The 21231-nt window shown below is 41.9% G+C and overlaps 1 protein-coding gene across 1 annotated transcript in view; it reads left to right on the top strand.

Moving 5' to 3' along the window:
* COL4A2 (collagen type IV alpha 2 chain) overlaps positions 1-21231 on the top strand; it is a 144703-nt gene that overhangs the window by 96333 nt on the left and 27139 nt on the right. Inside the window, exons 8-26 of the mRNA XM_084270018.1 lie at positions 1210-1245; positions 1342-1404; positions 3201-3236; positions 3903-3944; positions 4430-4504; positions 6294-6338; positions 7549-7611; positions 8349-8393; positions 11041-11094; positions 11356-11422; positions 12820-12921; positions 13327-13482; positions 14507-14599; positions 14903-15069; positions 16056-16128; positions 16214-16320; positions 17235-17436; positions 18245-18304; positions 19034-19096. Coding sequence (XP_084126144.1) covers positions 1210-1245; positions 1342-1404; positions 3201-3236; positions 3903-3944; positions 4430-4504; positions 6294-6338; positions 7549-7611; positions 8349-8393; positions 11041-11094; positions 11356-11422; positions 12820-12921; positions 13327-13482; positions 14507-14599; positions 14903-15069; positions 16056-16128; positions 16214-16320; positions 17235-17436; positions 18245-18304; positions 19034-19096 — 1549 coding nt within the window. The remainder of the gene's footprint in view (positions 1-1209; positions 1246-1341; positions 1405-3200; positions 3237-3902; positions 3945-4429; positions 4505-6293; positions 6339-7548; positions 7612-8348; positions 8394-11040; positions 11095-11355; positions 11423-12819; positions 12922-13326; positions 13483-14506; positions 14600-14902; positions 15070-16055; positions 16129-16213; positions 16321-17234; positions 17437-18244; positions 18305-19033; positions 19097-21231) is intronic.

Raw genomic sequence — 21231 nt, 5'->3', positions numbered from 1 at the left:
CTGTAGCATCCATGGCAGAATAATTCCTTTGCCACAGTTTTGTGCATTGAACAATTCTATTTTATATTAATATTCTCTTGCAGGGGTTTGGTTTACTTGGGTTAAAATATGCTTTAGTATATTATTTAGTATTCCTGTGGGTGCTTTTACTGGACCTAATCCTTAATACTTTTTTTTTTAATTACTTGTAGCTTTTTCTCCCATATATAGTCCTGTATAATTTGAAAACATTAGATAAAGATAAGGGATTACATATGCTGCTAGAGTATAAATTCTGACAAATTTATGTACAAAGCTACAACTGAGCTGTACTCAGCACAGAAAGGATCTGCTGACATCTTTTATGTGTATTTTGTGCCAGTGATGGCTGCCAAAATAGCTTTTTCTATTGACTTACTTGTAATTTGCCTGTATTTTTAATGAAATCTTCCATTCAGAAACTCTTTAAATTTGTGTTTGTTAGCAGTTAGAAATGATTAAGTTATAATTAAGAATTGCTCAAGTATATTCTGGCCAGGGATGGATATTGACACCCATATTCACTTCAGAAAGTACTTGGTTCCACAAATTATTCTGTTAACTAAACTCAAATTAACTAGGTAGAATGCTATTCAAAATGATTAAAGGTGTCTGGACTGAATATTGCATTATTTATGGGTATTGGGAGGTCGTTGGACTAGAACATTTTTGGATCCAATTTCCAAAAACATTTCAACATGTACTGCAGTTAAAATATGTGGTCACTGAAAACAGTATGTTCCAAATGCTTTTAGTGACTCAGAAGAGAATCAAAACGATTCTGTAATTCCCATGCAACTCATGAAAAATGAGTTTGTACATTTCAGCTAAGGTTATAGCCCTAATTAAGCCACCGGTTGGATGAGGTTTTTCAAAAAGAAGGATTAAACACGGACTGCTGTCCATGTCAGCCTTGGAGTCGGGCTCCCTAAGTTCCCTGATCAACTTCATACTCTCCTACCTTATTGTACAACTATGTTATATATAGAAAGTACAAAATCCATGTGGCACACATTCAGTTATTTCAGCACCTGTACTGCATGTGTATGTACATAAGAGTATGTGTAGCCCTGTATGCTGATTAGTTTTTGGACTGAGAAAAAAATAACAAGTAAGAAAATTATTTTATTCAATTTTGTATATAGGAGTTATTGCACTTCTTTTATTTTTTGGTTGTTGTTTTTTTTTCAGGGGGATCCTGGGGATCCAGGGTTCACTGGTTTTCAAGTAAGTGGTATTACAGCAAACGTGATAAAGTGTCAGTAGTAACTGGTATCAGAACATTAACTGATGGTTGGGTTGTTTGGCTTTTTTTATTTAAAGGGACCTCCAGGTACACTGGGTATTCAAGGACCTGTTGGCCCAAGGGGAGAGAGAGGAAGACCAGTAAGTATGTTTAAAATATATTCTGTAGGAAATTAATCTAACAGAAGAATCATCTCAGCAAGTTCCATTATGTTGGATTTTAGTCTAGTAAATGGATAGAAAAAACAGGTTAGAGATAGTAAGAAGGTGTCCTTGGACACACAGTTTTTTAAAAAGCACTGGAAGGCACTGAATATTGCAAGTAGAGGGATACTTTATTTCTCCCTGTATTGCCAGAGGCTTTTGAATTGTATTCTGTATCTTTAACATCTTTTAAAGAGTCTTGTGTGCAAAGTTCGTTGAGTGTGGTTCAGTCTACATCCCCCTACACTGCGTTATCAAAGATATCAGGTCCTAAATAGGTTATCTTTCCTGCTCATAAAGGATATGTATATTAACTCTCCACCCTTCCCATGGGAGATTGAATAGATAACATTCTTCACTAGTATTTAGAATGCAATTTTATTTTTAAACTATTATTTCAGTCATTTTTTCCAAAATCAACATTTACAGCATTGACGTTGACAACTGTTGCTGAACAGTTTTTTGGGAAGATTGATTTCTCTCCAGATACCATTTTCTACATTTCTTATTACCATTATAGTTAATGGATTTGTGGGTGAGAAGCAGATGTTCAAATGAAATACATTTCATTTTCTTTAGGCTTGCTTTATTTTCCTGTAAGACAGCTTTATAGCATTTGCTTTTTTGTTTGGTTTTTGCTTGTTTTCTCAAAAAAATACTTCAGACCTGGCCTAAATCAGTGATTTGGGGAAGGCAGAACAAATAATTCAGTGCTTCTTACATACAGCCTCCACAGCTGTTTGCAGGGACACCCTCCCTGCCTCCCCACCAAAAAAAAAAAAAAAATTAAAAAATCTAGGACTAAATCCACAGCACACTAAGCCTTTATAAAGTTAATTTTCTGCAGTGCCTGTTTTATCACCTGGAGTAAGCATCACCTTGTCTTTCTCCTCTGGTCCTCTTGAAGGGAAATCTCCTCAGTGCTTTACTTACTCTCACTCTAGAGTGAACCCACGGAGCTTGTGAACTTCACACAGGAACCCAGCCTGCCATAGCTCATATTCCCAGTGCACTGCCTTGGATGTTAGGATTCCTGTACATTTTCTGAGCCCTGTGATGACATCTCTCTGGTTGCCACCTTGGCAACTTATCTTTTGAAAGCGATTTTCTCTTCCACTTTCCTGCATTTGACAGAGGTTTTAATGCGTAGAACCCTTTGGACCCTGTAAACTACCACAGCTGACTGAAGTAGGGCAGGTTCTTTCCAATTGATAGCTTTCCAACTGCTTTTTGGAAGACTCTGGCAGCATTTTTTCCCTTTATAGTTTAGTTTCCCACTGACGTCCTTTGATTTCATCATGTAAAATACCAAATAGGCAATCTGAGGTGAATATGATAGTTCAGCTCCCTGTATGGACCAATGTAGCACTAACACACCACTCTAGTGAAGCACTTAAAGACACTAACTTTAGATGTGAGCTTAAAATGTTACTAATAACATTTTAAGGTCAGGATTCAAAAGCACAGGCTCTCATTACATGAAGTAAAAATGGGTTTCCCTGGGTCTAAAATGGGAGACTGTTACTCTGTTAGGAAAGATGACAGTGTGACTTAGGAGGGCATTTTTCAGAGCAGCAAACACAGCTAATACAGTGAGGATAGGATGTTGAATGCTGAGGAACACACTGCCTTGTAAATACATACTTACATTTCAGACATAAAGCACCTGACCTGCTGCGTGCATTGATTAGAAAGCAATAAGTAACTGCCTCTCCCCTATTGTGTTTCCCCAGGGACCACCAGGGCCCCCAGGACCACAGGGACCACAAGTAAGTCTTTGTGTCCGAGTTGTTTGTGTTGGTTTTGTGTCGCTGAGGTTTATCCAAGACCCACTTGAAGGCAGTAAAATAAAGAACCACAGGCTGCACCAAAGGCTGCGTAGCACAAGCCCTTCTGTGTTGGCTGCATACCACAAGAAGTTAATCTTACACTGGGATCGCCTACCCTGAAAAGATTAAACCAGTTCTAGAGCCAGATTTAATTTGCTACTGTAGTCCCAGTAGCTTCCTGTGAACAGAGAATCCTTGCAGTCTTTACAATATTCAATTATATCTCAGCAGAAAAAATATATGAGCTCATTGTTCCAGCCCACTTAGGTATTTTTATTTAATGTTCAGTGCTGTTAAAAAACTTGCAAAAGGAAAGCATGATCTGTTCACAACATGAGTGGATGACTCAAAGTCTGTAGTAAGAAGCACTGGTAGCATGCGATTTTAATTAGAGTTGTCTTGCTGCATGTTTAGGTCTATAAAAATACTTCTAAATCTATAAAAATACTTTGAGGTAAGCCTAGACTATTATTTGCTTGCAGTTATTCAGTGATGTGCTACAGACTTGTAAGCCTGCAGAGGCCTTCAAGTATGTTTATTTATTTGGACTTTACCGTAGAAATCTGAGTTGTACACTTAGTAAATCTCAACCTTTTGATTTTTCAGGGCAACAGGGGCCTTGGCTTCTTTGGAGAAAAAGGTGAACAGGTAAAGGAAAATGAATTAATATCACTACTAAAGGACATTTTAATGTTGTTTGTTATGTATAAAGGAACCTATATTAAATACTCTCTTAATTTTCAATCATATTAAGCAATTATAAGAGAAAAATAATCATGTATAGCTTTGAAAGTAATGGTAATCTCTGTAAGGAATGTCAGAGCTGAACTTTGTACATGTCTAGAACTAGCTGTGCCCTCATATACAACATCGCAGAGGTAACACTTCTGAAATTTGTAGAGCTAGACCACTTTATATAAAGGGATATTTTTTACCACCATTCTGGAAGCTTCTGGTAGCTTGCTATGTGTTATTCCAAGCTCAAACTAAACTTCCCTTGCCATCAGTTTATTCCAAAGTTTAGGACCAGGTTTAGCAAGGGAAAATCTGCATTGCTCCTTCTGTTGCAGTCCCTTAGACCTTGACAAGGAATTATAACTGTTACTAATTGCACTCTTACGCTTTTCTTGCAGGGCCCCCCAGGTCCTCCAGGTCCACCTGGGCTTCCTACAAAAGAATTGCTGGGTGTCCCCTCTGACAAACACAAGGTAAACTATGGGGTATTTTGCCAAAAGACATGAGGAACTAAGAGCTGCCAAACATGAGGAACTAAGAGTGCCAAAGCTAAAATATTGTACAAATGTGCTTTTACATACAGTACTTAAAAGACTTCAGTATATCCGAAATCTGCTCTTTTCCCATAGCTGGGATCATGACATATTTACTGACACTAAGATGGCTGAAGTAATTCAGAAAGCACTTCTCACAGTCTAGAGGTGCCTTAGGCAAACAACTTCTCTTTTTGTTTAAGTATGCAACTACTGGCCATCACTCACATCTCATTTTACAAGCAGAAATGCCTGCTGATAAATCATTCAGTATCTTATTTTTCATACTAACAAGTGAAATTTTCACTGTAAAAGACGCTTATCTTTAGGGAAGTTATCTGAATTACCAAGTTTGTTTATATAAGTTACCTATATGGTGCAGCTATTTGTATACTTATAGTTAAGGCTTGTTCATACACATTGGAAAAATCCTCAGCAGCCTGATGCAGCTTATTCTCATCTGTTCGTTCTTGCTGGGACCAAAGGCACTCATACCCTGCGTGTGTATATTCTGTATCAGACACCAACATCCAGACCAGTAGTTTTTCATCCCAAATTCAAAGTAAGAAAGTTCACATTGCTTATGCAATTTCTGCAGTAAGATGAATACACTGCTATGATACTGAAAGATCTAGAAATGCCTTTGACAGGGAAATCTGCGTTAAGGAACATACATGTTGGAATATCTTTGATAAGCAGAGATGTCTGCGTGTGAGCTATTTATCTGGAAACCCTTTATATTCAGTGGAGATACTGTCAGCATAGCAAGTGGACTTTAAGCCTGTATCGGGTCTGGCTGAGCTGGAGTTAATTTTCCTCTCCACAGCCATCACAGCACTGTGCTGGTCCCCAGCAAGGTGTTGGTACCGCCCTGGGGTTTGGGCTGTTACTGAGCAGCATTGGCACACAGCAGGGCTGTGCTTCCAACATTTCTACCCCCTCAGCAGTAGGCTGAGGGTGGGCAAGATCTTGGTAGGGGACACAGGCAGCACAGTTGACTCACCTGACCAAAGGGATCTTTCATACCATTCAACCTCTGCTCAGCAATAAAATCTAAGAGAAAGGAGCAGGGGGGAATGAGGGGATTTTTTATTTATGACATTTGTCTTATGGAGTAACTGCTATACATACCAAAGCCCTGCTTTCCCAGAAGTGGTCAGATATTGCCTGCTGATGGGAAGTCGAGAATACATCTTCTGGTTTGCTTCGCTTCCACACATATCCTTTTGCTTTGTTAAACTGCCTTTATCTTGATCCACAAGGGTTTCTTTCCATCTTATTTTCTTCCTGCCCTGTCCAGCTGAGAGCATCTTGGTGGGCACCTGGCCTCCAACCAGGGTCAACCCACCACAAGGCTGTGATTTCTCTGATCCTAACAAGAGCTCTTACTTTTGGTCAGACAATCCAGAGATAATCAGTAGGTAAAAATGGGAGAATGTGCATTTACTTAAGCACTCACCACCCAGACATCTCATGAACAAGCCTGGAAACAACTTGAGGTGTTCACATTCCTAGAAACCTTCTCAGAAAAAATATCCAGCATTTTTTAAAGAAACAGGTGTAAAAACTTCTTATGAAAATATGCATTTCATATGACAAGTGTATCAATAAAGGACAGTACAAGAGTGGTGTTTTTTTCCCTTTAACATTTATCACTTTGTGTTGTGGAAAAGTTATTGAAATGTAAGTGTGTGTCTAACATATCTGAATGCTTCTTCTTTATTGTTAGGGTGAAAGAGGAGAACCTGGACAGAAAGGGGAAGCTGGAATTCCAGTAAGTCAAGTGGAGAAGAACAAAGACAAATAAAAATATCGGAGTTAATGCAGCTGCATTCTTCATTGAGATGATGCAATATAGATATATATAGCAATATAGATATGCATCTATCCATCTCTCTCTCTCTCTCTCTCTCTCCAGAGACACCAGTTACAATGTGACATGTAATAACTATGTAGTGCAATCAGTCGTTCTCTTAATTGGTTTATCGCAGTAAGATTTACCTTCACACCTTGTTTAATTTTAGCTTTAGCTAAATAATAAGTCTCTTTGCGACTGATGCTCAATGTTTTAAAATGCCCCTAAATTTCATTAAGTAAGTAGATATGAAAATTTTCTCAATCCTTTCCAGTCTGCTCTCCAGCACACACAAACATTTGCTCTCACTGGTCATTGAGTAAATTGAGTCTGTTGCATAAGAGAAGAGTAATCCCATATGTTGCTGTATCATTCAGAGCTGCCAACCAGGCTTGATTGAATGTGGTTTAGTTAACTCACAGGCAACCTCTGGACTGTCTAAATAGCTTTAGTTCTTTTTTAATTCCCAGAGTGGTTTAATATCCAGTCTTTACCAATTAGGGATGCCTCGCTGAGCATTTTGCAGAGCTTTGTATTCTCACACGGTCTGGTCAGCTTCTCCACAAGGTTATGGGAGAAGGTCGCAGTGAGAGGCCTGATGCCCTCCCTGTGCAGTTGCTACCCAGTTCTGCAGCTGTTACTCAGATTTTACACAAGCAGAATTTTGTCGACTGCATTAGGAAAACCGTAGATTTTATGCAGATGTAGCAAAAGAAGATACGTGTTTCTCCCTTTTTTTTTCCCCCTTTGGTGGTAGGATGGATAGCAGCATGCCTGTGTTTGTCAAATATCTCTCTGAGGCTACAGTTTGGGCATAAGCTGAGCTGCTTAATTGGTTGTATAGCTGAACAATTGCTTTGTCTCTTCTTCAGAGTTGCAGTCACAGAAGAAATAAAGGAGACGATAGCAGGGAAACCGTGTCCTCTCCCCAATGGCTTGCTACTGCTATTGTGATGAAGCAAGCATGTTACACTTAATTTTAAGGACAACAATTCTTTCACATGCAGCTATTATTAGATCCTCCATGCATTACAAAGAAGTTTTCATCCTGTTTAGCTTCCATTAAAGTGTTACAATTTTTATGTACATAATGAAGAAATACGTTGAACTGACCTGTAATGTTTCCTAGGGTGTAATTTCCTATCCTCTTGAAAAAGGTGAAGAAGGGGTAATGGGCTTCCCAGGACAAAGGGTGAGTAACTCGTTAAAGGTAAAATTCACCAGCTGAATTTGCAAATCCAAGCTGAGAATTTGCCTTCAGGAACAAAACACAGGTTAACAAACTATAGAAATAATAGTTCTTCAGCCCACCAGATTGTGGCCAGCTCTGAACTGCCTGATACAGGAAATCAGAAAGGCAGTTTTGAAATGGGAGGAGGAGGAGGGGCCCATGGGATTCACAGGTACATCTGTACCATCATGGGGAAGCCTGGTGCATCTCTTACCTAAAGCTGTCCTCAGTAACCACAGCTATGGCCCTGGTTCTCAGCACAGGGTATTTCACTGTGCCGATCTTAGCTGGCTTCAGACCATGATTAAGAAACATGAGTTTGCATCCAGTTACTTGGGACCCCAGAAAAAAAGCTGAGTTAAATGCTACTACCTTGTATCATACACAAACACCTTTTCTAAAGTGCTTAAACAGAGTGACAACAGTACTCAGCATACATTTTTTTAAAAAATCTCAGCTCCTCGTGGTTAATTTGCAATGTGTTGATTAAAAGATAAAAATCAAATATGAGATCAGATTTCAGACCTGTTCTGTTTGCAACATATGTGGATCTTATTGAAGAAGTATCTCAATTCTGACAGTTAATGTTAGAATTTCAAGCTGCTTGGTTTATTTTCATCTAAGAAATAACTGCAGTTCTTAACTGTTAGGATGTTAGGATGTCACTTTATTTTGCTCATTTTATTGTGCCTCCATAGGGACTGCCTGGCATCAATGGTTTCCCAGGACTGAGTGGAGAAAGAGTGAGTATTTCTTACAAGACTGTTGTTTCTAACACATATGTTGACAATCTGTCTGAAAAGCAAACTGTAGAGGACAAACTCTGCCTGTAGTTACACCAGCTCTAGTCTAGCAAATATAATCTGGATTCATCCATCAGTGTAATTTTGGGTCAGTTTTCTCATCAGTTGGGGAGGGGGAAGGAAAAGCCAAAAGCCTTGTAATTAATGTCTGATTTTCTTAAAACATGAGCAAGTTCTAAGAGCACTACAGAGAGGTGTCATTGTCATTGTTCCCATTACTGCGACCGTGATATCTCTAATTTTCTTCCTATGTGCAGAAACTTAATTTTTTGAATAGCTTTCTGCAGATGGGCTTGAGGTGTATGGTTATCTTGACTATCAGAAAAGAACAGAAGGAAACTGAGAAATATGCCAGTTAAATCTCAGTCCCCATGGAAACACACACAAACACTTAAAATAGCATTCTGTCAGACAGAGAAGACCTTGTACTTAGAAAAAGGCTTCTTCAGGAAGCATTAGGAATCATTTACGTGAGGTATTCAGATAGCTGTGGGATGCATGACTCTTCCATGATTCTCCATCTTTAGTTCTTCAAGGTTCTGTCCTGCCACCTAGGCAAAACAAGAATAACATGAAACACATGGGACACAAAAGCACGTGGAATATGACAAGCAACATTTGCACAGCTATTCAGTCCGCTCACAAAACCTGGTGGCATGGAAGGGAATATGCTATCAGTGATAGGTACATGGAGAACCTGATGCAGAACCCAGTGGAGCCAAACAGTTGACCTTCTCTTAGGTCCCTATTGCAGTCAGCAGTGTTCAGTGGTTTCCCCTTGTTGAAGGTGAATCTTGGCAACACCTTTAGTGGAACTCACATTGGTTTGGAAGGAGTGCCATTGTATAACGGGTGTGTGAGAGGGAACAGGCTACTCGATGGGCTGCTCACAGTGAAAAAACCTTTTTCTCGGGTTTTGAGTGATTTGATTCTTAGGAAAGAGAGGAGGATCGTCAAGTCCTGCCTCCACACGATAGCTGAAGTTGCAGTTAATTAGGAAGCTGCTGGCTTCACTCTTAGACCACCAGCTCCATCTAGTGTAAAGAGATTTTACACCTGATACTCCAGAGACTCCTTTTCTGACCTTGTGAGGTACAGTTGCTGTTATGGAAAGGTCTCTGAAGTGTGCCATCGAGTTCACAGCATCTTGCTGAGAGCTGTGGTATTTGTAGTGCTTCAGAACTGCATAAAGCTACTTACAGAACCGGTTACTAAAATTCACGTTCTGGGTAGGAGTTGTTCCCACTGAGAAAATCAGGAGATGCTGAATTTATCCAAGCTGACTAATAATCTAACTAGTGTGAGTTATGTAAATCTACGCCTTTCAGTGAAAACGAGTTCATTACTATCAGTTGAGGGTCTGGCCACTTTTTTTCTGCTAAAAGCTCACCTTTTTAACACTAGGGGTTTTTTTCCAGAGCATATGTGAATGTTCTCTGCAGAGTACAAAAGTTGTCAAAGAGTGAAGCACGCAGGTTCTGATCTCTTCTGTATCGTCATCGCTGACGTCTGCACTTTGCTCTCTTTATCTCAGGCAGCTGACATACACTCTCACGTGTCATTGTGGTTTACCGTGTGTGGTTTTAATCCATGTGCTTTGGATTTCAAACCTTTTCAATGAATGAAGCATTGTAACATGTTTTTTGGAGACAGAGGGAAATGGGCAGCCTCTTTTCAGTGGTCTGTGGGGACAGGACAAGGGGCAATGGCCTCAAGTTGGAGCACAGGAAGTTCTGCACCAATACACAGAACTTTTGCACTGTGAGGGTGACAGAGCCCTGGGACAGGCTGCCCAGGGGGGTTGTGGAGTCTCCTTCTCCGGAGATATTCAAGACCCATCTGTGTGATGTGTTCTAGGGAACCTGCTTTGGCAGAAGGGCTGGACTCGATTAGCTCTGGAGGTTACTTCCAACCCATAAAATTCTGTGAATCTGTGAACATTTCTTGGGGTAGGGATGGAAAATATTCTCTGGGATACAGTGTCTCCCCAGGAGTGGGAGAGGTGGATGAAGGCACATTCAGGGCTGGTCTTGAGTTCTTCTCGTTCAGCTGTGGAGCACCTTATTGGTCAAATAGGCTCCAGTCATCTGGAAAACAGCAAAAAGGACCTGAGCACATCAATGCTGTTTCAGTGCTTGCTGTTTGCATTTCCATCAAAATATGTCCCCTTGTAGTGATTCAGACTCGTTGAGTCTTCTTGCAAAAGGTTGGTGTGTTCTGGTTCCCTGGCCCACATGTCTTAGGGTCAGAAGCACAGAGGGACCCCCCCTGCTCCCCCATCCTACAGCCTCCAAAGGGGCTGAGCAAGTTTTGATGCTCCTTCCATCTTCACCACTGCCAGGGGCAACAGGCTGCAGCAGGTCCATCTGGGCTTTGAAAGGAGTTAGGCTTGGTCCAAGAGCGGGAACATCAAAACATGCGGAGGTTTAATGCTATTAGCTGAATTACTACACCTCAGGGAGGCAAACTGCTCAGCTCTGTTACATAGTTTTTGCACTAACGTGGGGTGAAGCCAGCTGCTACAGACCAAATAATTTTATTCTCTCTGTGATGAAGAGAAAGTCAATCACTTTTATGTGTATTACAGGGTTTTCCAGGAATTGATGGTACACCAGGTGGATATGGTCCTAGGGGAAGCAAGGTACTGCTTTACTTTGATTCGCTAGAAGCAATAAACCAGATGTCATTTTGCTTCCTTTTCTTTTCTGTGATGCAATAACAGTTGTGTTTGTCACAGTTGTGAGCCAGTTATGTGGGTTGTTAACTTGAAATCTCCGAGTTTTCTTCCAAATCCTGTCAGTGCTTTTGAACATTTGTTCCTTTGTGTTTCACGGGCGTACCTTTTCATTTTAAAAGGAATTCTCTAGAATAATGTGCTTAGATGTGATACTTCTCTTAACAGGGGGAGCAAGGCGAGATTGGTCCTCCAGGACCAGTTTCCTATCTTCCTTCTCACATCCCAAGGAAAGGTACGTTGTCGTTACTCAGAGTCCTTATCTCAGTTGTATTTTACTACCTTCTACATAGATCAAAGGCATGAAATCTTGAGAATTCAGCTCCTTAAGACCCTGTGGTTTGCTACACTGTTCCAGAAGGTATAATTGCCTTCCAAGAGAGTGCCCTAATCACCTTTTTGCAGGCAGGTGGCTTCTTCGTCTCACCTGCTGAAGCTGGATTGCTATTCAAAAGGCATCCATGTGTTCCTGTGCACACAGAGAAGAAGCAAGCAGAGGAGCGTGTGGCTTTGTTGTCTGGTGAAAGAAAGAATGGGAGAGTGTGTTTTCTGTGTCCTGTTTCAGAGTCTGGATAAAGTGCAGCAGTGGCAGCACAGCAAAGACCATTCTTATAATCTAATATTTAGAAAGAAAAACAAACAAACAAAACAAACCCATATTAAAAAAAAAAAAAACCTTAAGAATTTGTTTTGGTTTGTTTTTTAATTTGATTAATTTCCTGTATGGATTTTTCACCTGGCTTACAGCACCCACTGTCAGCTGCCCCGCAGAGCTGCGGTGGCTCTGGCTGGCCAGACTAGAAACACACAGAAGTTGATATCACTTTGCCAAAGCCAAAAGTATTCCAAGGAAGGTGCCAGCAAACAATGAGGATGATCACATGCCATTGCCCTGGACTGTGTACTCATACCGTTGAGTTTACGAGTCCTGTTGAAAGCCAGACAGTCTAACAATGTATGGGTCCCTTCCTCCCAGAGGAAGGGGGCAAGAGGCTCAAAGCATGATTCACATCATCCCAAATACCCTGCCAGGCTTCTAGGAGCAGGAGAGACTGTGTAGAGAGAGGAGGAAGCAGGGAGGGGGCTGGCCATGCCATATGTCCTCCACTGTCATTGACCTGTGACAAAAGGACAATAATTTCTACAGGCAGTAGCTGGGCCAGGCAGATGCTTTGGGTACTGGGCAGCAGAGGAAAGCTCACATATCAGTTATAATGGGAACTTCTTGTAGGGAAAGAAGGGTGTCTTCTCAGAAAGCTAGTCACCCGTGCTTTCCAGGAGCAGTACAGCTCTAGTGGCATATTAGTAAGAGCTGAGAGAGCCAGCCCTTCTTCTTGGGCTTGGTAGCTCCACATTGTTCCTGTCACAGGCTGTGCTCAGCTCCCAGGTATTTGGTCTTTACAGAAATCTCTCAAATACATCATTACTCAGACTGAGACAGCATGAGGTAGCAGGTTTCTTAATTTCTAAAGCTGCCTTTCAGCAACAATTGTAAATTTTAATATTCAAAAGCCCTAGAAGTTCCTGATTTTTACTTTTTGAGCAACCTGCTGTGTATCACAAGTCTGCACTTAGGGGTCACAAGCAGCATCACACTAATGTGTGTATTGTGGAACTGGGGATGTCTTTCAGGTGCAAGAGGTGATCCAGGCTTTCCAGGTGTTTCGGGACTACAGGGAGACCCAGGAGAGGAGGGAGATCGTGGGCAGCCTGGTCTTCCTGGATACTCTGATGGTAATATCCCAGCAAAACATGTTCCAACAGCTTACCTTTATAGCAAGTTTTAACTAATATGGGGAGAGGGAGGGAAATGCACATGCAGACTGGAGAACATGCAGTGCAGAGTGGTAGATAACTAACTGGGGGAGCAAAAATCAGGAGGAGCATTTTCCTTTGGCATCAATGGGGCTCTGTCAAAACAACTGAAGTAGAAGTCATGACAGAGCCTTGCTTCAGTAACTGCTATTGATTTGCTCAAGTAAAGAGTGCAGTTACCATTTTTGCTCTCTGCTAAATATCTGCATTTCTCCTTGCATGCTTGATGCAATTGCGTGAACTTTCCCTTCTGCTACACATCACAGCTCTTTGAGCAGCACTGTTAAGAAATGGTTCTGAACTTCTTCCCTGGTTCCCTTTTAGTGGATGGAGATAAGCCAGGTTTACCTGGAGAAATTGGACCAAAAGGTGAAAAAGGTGAATTAGGATCTCCCGCTTATCAAGTGGGCCCACCTGGGTTTCCGGGTAAGCACGGCACACCAGGACTTCGTGGTCCCCCTGGTCCCGTTGGAGCCCCTGGTAAGTGATGATGATGAAAGATGATGAGAATTCAGAGGAACATCTTTGCTTGTTTTAAAGATAGCTGTTGGCAAGGCACAACGAGAGAGTAGATTGAGGGAATGAAATGAAATTGGTGGCGGGAAGACACAGATAGGAACGGTGGTGTATGCTCATCATTGAAGGAAAGGTTTGCATGGCTCTTAGACATTCCTGCAACATTTGAAAGAAAAGAAGGTGTGTTTGGGGCTGGGGGAGGAATGGAAGTGTCAAGGAGTGTCTGAGAGAGCTGGATTTCTTACTTAGGCTAGAGAAGAGAAGGCTAAGGGCGAATCTTACTGCTGTCTTCCCCTACCTCTTGGGTGGTCATAGGGAAAATGAAACCAGATACCTTCATTAAGGAGCACAGCAACTGGGCAAGAAGCACTGGTCAGAAGCTGCAACAACAGAAGTTCTGCTTAAATATTAGGAAAAACTTTTTCACCATGAGGGTTGTCAAACACTGGAACAGGTTGCCCGGAGAGGCTATAGAGTCTCCATCTTTGGAGATACTTAGTACTCAGCTGGGCAAGGCCCTGAACAACTTGCTCTAATTTTGAAGTTCATCCTGCTTTGAGCAGAGGATCAGGTGAGGTGGCTTCACTTCTGACTGACATTGTACTGTGGCCATGTGAAAACCATCACATGGCGGTGCAAGAGCAGGACTGGAGAAAAAGACATGTAGAGGTGATCCAGAGCAAGGTGTCTGTGGTACTGCACAGTACGTTGTGCTGAGAGAGAGGAGCAAAGGAATTCAGGGTGAGAGTGAGCAGAATGGCAAGGAACATCCACCACAGCAGATGGAAGTTACTGAGAACAGGTGTGGGAAGTTGTGAGAAGAGGGAGGGAGGATGGGAGCAGGGAGTAGGTAACAACAGGCTGGGTTAGACAGTAAATGATACTAGGGGGAACAGAAAAGGGCAGATGTGGTGCAGCTCAAAGGAGTAGGGAAGAAAAGTAAATCTATAGTATGTTAATTTATATTTCTATTTAATTAAACTTCTAGGTCCTCTCTTTGGATTGAAAGGACTGGAGGGGACACCAGGTAGATTTGGCATACAAGGTTTCCCTGGGCCAAGAGGACAAAAAGGACCTAAAGGTAGGTTATAACAGGTAACTTGATAGTTGATCTGCTGTTATGCATTGTGTAAAGCTCCCAATGTATTCAGTCTGAGGTTGCTGAACTATGATATACTCAGGGACCAATGAATTTGATCTGGGCCTAACACACCAAGGAATCATTGTATTAGTTTCTTGTAAGAAAAAAAAAAAAGAAAGTACTTTTCTCAGGTTATTTCAGAAACTACTCAAGTATTCTCAAGTCTCTGCATGAAAGGATACAGCTGAACATCTATTTGTTGTGATAGAACATTCTTTCTTCTCTTTCCAATCTTTTCCTTAGGCGAAGAAGGGGATTGCAGTAAATGCCTTGTGGGTGATGAAATCAGAAGGGGCTCTACAGGCCCACCTGGCCCTCCTGGCTTTCCAGGAATCCCTGGCCAGCCTGGGAGGAAAGGAGAACCTGGTGATCAAGGACCACATGGTATTCCTGGCTACCCTGGAGCAAAAGTGAGATACTTGATCTGTCGTTCTGTGTCTGTCCTGGAATTGAGTAAGAAGAAGCTAGAGAAAAACCTAAGATGCCTGGCTTTTTTCTTTCTTTCTTTCTTTTAGTGAGCATGAATGTAATTATCCAGAGCTAAAGCTATCTGGAATAAAATAGTCAACGGTAAATGAGTCTCAAATCTCTGGGCCTTGGCACCTACCATCAGTTTGGTCCTGTGGTTGGAAGGCTCTTGGTCAAAAACTAGCCCACTTTCAGAGGAGGGTTCTGCATTATGCCAGGGCATTAGGAATGCCAGAGTCTGGTCTTTAGCTTCACAAGAATTTGCCTCTGTGAGAGAGGAAATCTCCTTGGAGATTTTTCAAAGCTTAACTCGGCAAGGCCTTGAGCAGCCTGCTCTAGCTCCAGGTGCTGGGTTGAACCAGGGACATCCAGCTCTACCCTCTACCCATAATTTAATCACTCCGTGCCCAAGTTTTTGTCTCTGGTAGATGAAGACGGTGCTACTTTTCAGCTGCCCAAAGGTGTTGTGAATCACAATCCACTGCCTGCTATGAGAGTGTCCTCTTTTTTAGTGGTGGGCAGGAGGAATTGCAGGTCAATGTAACCTTGAGTTTTGTTTCCATGGTGCCAAAGAGTTGCTTACAGCATTTTCTGTAGTGGCTAACACTGTTTTCTCCAGTGCCGTTCTGCAGATGCAGTCATCTGCATGACTGTAGCTCATGGAAAGTCACAGCTCCCCAATGCCATCCTCATGCAGGAGTTCCCCTACCCACACAGACCTTGGTCCTAGTTAGATCATGTTAATAAAAATGCCAGCACAAGGATAGGATTTGCTGAAGAGGAAATCATTCATGGAAAGTAATGTGAAAGCAGTAAAATTTAGAGACTTTTTTCTTTTTTTAAGCTGGACAGCAGAAAAATCTTGATATTTGTTACTTAAGTAGTTCTGTTTGTTGTTTTTCTTTTTCCCCAATGAATGTAACATCAGGGATTTTCGGGACCACCTGGATTTCCTGGACGAAAAGGAGAAAAGGGAGACTCTTTACACATAACTACTAAAGGTAGAGTTAAAATTCATATTGTGTGTCTTGCTAACATTTACACCTTTCATGAGAGAATGGTCTCACAATGAAAGGTCTTCTTTAGGCACCAAAGGACTCCGAGGAGATCCCGGGCTGCCTGGTATCAGAGGTGAAGATGGTTTCCCAGGCAGAGATGGATTAGATGGTTTACCAGGACAGCCTGGCCTTCCAGTAAGTAGCAAATACAGCTAAATCATTTCCACAATGCTCAACTACTAATACATTTAATTCTGAGGGGTTATGATCACCAGGATGTCCTTCTCTCACAGATAATGATGCACAACAAGAATATTTTCTGTTTATTGTTATATTAAATGTGAGGTTTACTCCCAGGGTTTTAAGAAAAGTCTTTCACTTTCATTTCCATGTTATTTAAGCAACTAAGTAGTAGTCTATGACCTATTTAGACCAGCTGTTATTACTGACTAGTTTACAATAGTGGTTTATTAGTGACTTACTCTAGCATTGTCTGAGAGAAATTCTGTATGGCTGAACTTCAAAGGCAAAATTTGCTGCAATATTACATCATAAAAATGTAGACTGTTTATTTATATATATATATAGATATATGCTTGATAGCACCTCACCTAACTGTAGCAATATGGAAGTTGGGTATGGAAGCTTAGTTCATTTTCTAAGCTCCTTCTGCAGACAACAGTAAAATTTAAATACCTTGCAAGAGGAGTTTATCTCGTCCATCATAAATGCTGATGTGGTCCACTGGGATGCTCTTGCATCCTGTTTGAAGATGTGCCAGAGGCATGTCATCCAGTCTGGACCATGGTTCTTTTTACTGCCAATGAATGTAGTACATTCTGTTACTAATGAGGATAAAAGCATTTTCTAGTGATGACCATAAGATGGTCATTCAGTAGTGTAGAAGTATCACTAGAGCAACAGGTGAAGTCTGCACATTTGGGCACAACTTGATGTATTTTGTTTGCAATGTTGATTTAAAGAGCTGGGATGCAACACCTGAGGAATCACTGTCAGTAAGATGTTATTCATGACAGTACTTCAACCATTTGAGTTTTGTTTGTTTCTCAGCAAAGTCAGCAGTGATGACCTCTGTTCATTTTCCACAGGGTGATGGTATCAGAGGTTTCCCAGGTGATACTGGTTATCCTGGTGAATTAGGCCCAAAGGGCTTTCCAGGAGAAGCAGGCCTGCCAGGTGAAGGATTTCCTGGTCCAAAAGGGTACCAGGGTCCTCCAGGTGACCATGGACAAGATGGAAACCCAGGGCTTCCAGGTCTGCCTGGTCTGCCAGGAGACCCTGGACAACTAGGTAAGAGACATCATTCAGTCTTATATCTAAGGAGATCATTGAAAGCTGGAGAGGAGCTGTTTACAAGGGCACATGAAGTGATAGGATAAGGAGTAATGGCTTTAAGCTGAAGGAGGGTAGGTTTAGATTAAAGAAAAACATTTTTCCCTGTGAGGGCGGTGAGGCCCTGGCACAGGCTGCCCAGAGAAGCTGTGGCTGCCCCCTCCCTGGCAGTGTTCAAGGCCAGGTTGGGTGGGGCTTTGGGCAGCCTGATCTAGTGGAGGGTGTCCCTGCCCATGGCAAGGAATTGGAACTAGTCTGTGGATCTGTGATTACTGAGTTGTCTGCAGCATCTGCACAGCACAATGTTGAAAAGGTAGCACTTGGTGGGGAGTTATTTGGGTAAACAGTGATTGCTTGCAATACTTGTTCAGAAATCTGAATCCTGGAGTTCTTCATAGTATCTCTGTGGCTTTCCAAATCCTTTCCAGCGTAAGAATGCCAGGGCTATGTTCACAAGAGTTCAGGCTCAGAGTTTTATTGCTCAACTTCAAGGTGCCTGGCAATATATTCAAGCTAGAGCACCCACATACCAGCCCTACACAGTGCATAGCCCACAAACTCCAACAAGGTTCAGTTTTCAGGCCTGGATGTAATTCATATATGGATAGAAAGTTCCATTGTGCTATAGCAAATAGTTTGTGTTGTATGCATGCATAATAAATAAACAGAGCACATTATCTGATGTTGTAATAGACATTTTGGTTAGAATTGAGAGCATTTCACAACTTTTCCAGTAATAACTGTGTCTTCCTATTCTTGCTCCTAGACTGTGGGCAGGTCATTGAAGACTTTTCTCGAGGAGATGGAACTGAGCCAATATGGTCAGGTACCGTATATACAAATGGCTTGGATATATTGTAATCATTAGTCTTATGCAGCTCTTATAGCTTGATACTTTCTTTCTGATGACTACTTTGGATGCTCTGATTGTAAGCTACTTGAACTTCAGGGCACAAATAGAGCTGCATACCCTGGATGTAGCTCTAAAGTAATTCAGTCAAATCAAACATATTTTATAATTATTGTAGTTTTAGCTCTTCAATTCAGAAACTCTTTTATTTCATCACTCTGGAGTGTTTATTGTGGCAAAATAACGATTGCCACACAATCTAGAACAACAGTCCCAGAAATTAGGTGCCCAAGAAAGTTAAGCAACTTTTGTAAAGAACTTTGAAGATTTTCAATGATTTGACCTAAAAAGTCATTCATTTGCACCAAAAATTGACTTCATTACTTCAGAGGTATAAATTGCCCATGGGGAAACAGAGCATCTCTCTTATTCTGAAAAATACAAACATCCATGAGGTTGGACTACCCGTCCCGTGCCGGTCAAAGTAGAGCAGCCACCATGGCCTCTGTAAAACGGGCAGAAGAGGAGCTCTGGAGGTGGAGCTCAGCTTCAGTGCTCCCTTGAAAATGTCACCTATGACATTTTTCATTCAAAACTTTTTTTAAATTGGGGTTTTGCCTGTTGACCTGCTTTAATGATGTTGTCTCAACTGCAGGGTGGGAGGTAGCATGTGAGCATGTACGATGCGACTAACTCTCTTCACAGGTGCAGGCTGTGTGAGGCCACCAAAGGGATCCCAGGGCAGGCCAGGTCTTCCAGGAACCATAGGTAACATTTTACCTTCCCCTTTGTTTCCTGAACGCACTACGTTTTGAGGCAGATCTTGCCAAATCAATGAAGCTGAGTCTTAGCAGACAGCAAGCTTTAGAAATGAGAATGAAGGACAGCATTAACTTGAAGCAGGCAGAGCTGTCTGTGCAGCGTGCAAGTGGCTGCACTATGCCTGAGCTCACTCTGCCTCTGTCAATGAGTGTCAGCCGTGGAACAAGACAGGCAGGACAGCCCAGCTGCTATTGACCACACACAGGTTAAGTGAGAGCGTACAGAGAGAGTCTTCAGCTTTATTGGTAGAGAATACACCAAGGTCTCTCAGAGCTGTCTGGACACCCCTGAGAACGGGGTGATAAAATGTTGCAGTGGAGGGACAGTGGCAGGTGCTTCATGCTGTTGCTCCCCTCGTGCTATGCAGAGCACCGTCCGAAGTGAGCCTGGCTTTTCACACGTCTCGCTGTAAAGGGCCAGTTGTCTGACTCGATGCAGTCGTGTTGTCTATAGCCATGCAAACCTTCCTTGTGGAGCTGTCTACCCTAGCCCAGAGGGACCATCTGATGATCCTAGGCTTTCCCAGTGCTGAGGGTTCCTCGCCTCTCTCTAAATGAAAGAGGGGGCAGGGACACGGTCGGAATGACTGTGTGAGATGGAGTTGAGAGACACATGGACAAGATGTGCCAAGTGGTCATAACATTTGACTTTGAAGAGGGAACCTCTGACCAGCACTGCTAGTTTCTACAAGCTTCTGTACTCCAAGCCTCAGCAATAAAGCTGGTTTTCAGTAAATCCTTCTCATGGCCAGCTGGTAAAAATACCGACAAAAGCCATAACTGTGTCCTTCAGAGTTTGGGAAGTGTAAAAGTCTTGAATCACCTGCTCCTATGCCCCCTGTGCTTTAGCCAAGGTCAGAGATCTGGACTATAAATTTTAAGGTCAAGCACTTTTTTTTCTTTTTTTATTCCAGCACAAGGTTTATTATGGCATGCATGGATTGATGGATTGATTTCTCAGAGACTAATGGATCTTAAAAGGGAACTTATTAGCTCTGGTGAAAGATGATGTGTATCTCTGACCTATGCTTCCTTAAACCTAATGTCTTCGTTTGTCATTAGAATGAATGCTTCTGAAGGTTGTTTTCTTTGCCATCTCCATGATTTTTGAGTGTGATGCTTTGTTTATTCTTTCATTCATATGACCTTGAAGTTTCTCTTTCAGAGAATACAGCCAGATTTAACTCCTGGCTGTAACACTGCTGTAACACAAGTAACTCTTTTCATGTCTTCTATACTTTTGTACTCTTGGTTAGCTCTCTAACAAATCTTTCTCTGTCTTTTGACAGCTGTTTTAGTAATTTTAAGATTTGTTTTGCATCCCTTCCCTCCAAAAATTGGAAAAGGCCCCTTGCTGAGCCTAGTGCAGAACTCTGGAGCTGCCTTTCAACCTGAGGCAGTTCTGGAGCTGGAAACCTGGGAGGAATGTGACATATTTTACACCTTCTTGTTGCCGTAGCTGTCTAGTTTCCTGGAGCATCATTCCTACCCACATTCTCCGGATTGACACAGGAGCACCAACACCTCCTTTAGACTATTTAGTGCCTGCTTAGAGTGATGTGGTTTTACCTGCAAGATTTCCTATCTTCTTTTCAGCCAGGATGGAGCTCTGCTGTAGACAACCAAGTCTCAGTGTCCTAGGTGCTCACGGGCACCCAGTATATCAAGCAAGGAGTCTTCTTTATCGTCTCACACTCTTATGTCCTTGTGCTCCTTTGAAATTCCTGGCAACATACACAGCCCACCCTGTTACATCCTGGCTATTCAATACTCTCAAGACCTACATGACTGCTGTTGAGTGAAATGTTTTAAGTCACTTTCACATTCAAACGTACAGCGAAAGCACTTGCAAGCTGAACATGGGTCTGAAAGAAAAAATACTTCTTACTGCTGTTTGGCACAAGATGTTAACACCAGCTAACATGGCATAACAAGTTACTGAAATCCATGGTAGGCAGTGGTTGCATTCCCCATTTCCACCTTCTTTCTCTAAGGTTTTTTTTTTTTTAATTAGTGCTATGCTGATCAGAATGAATGAAAGTGACTTATTACAGATGGAAAACAAGACCTTAGGTGGTATTT

Source organism: Gallinula chloropus (genome assembly GCF_964237585.1).
Source record: "Gallinula chloropus genome assembly, chromosome: 1".
NCBI classification, from domain to species: Eukaryota; Metazoa; Chordata; class Aves; order Gruiformes; family Rallidae; genus Gallinula; species Gallinula chloropus.
The sequence above is the reverse complement of the archived record's forward strand: the minus strand, read 5'-3'. Positions and strand labels throughout refer to the sequence as shown.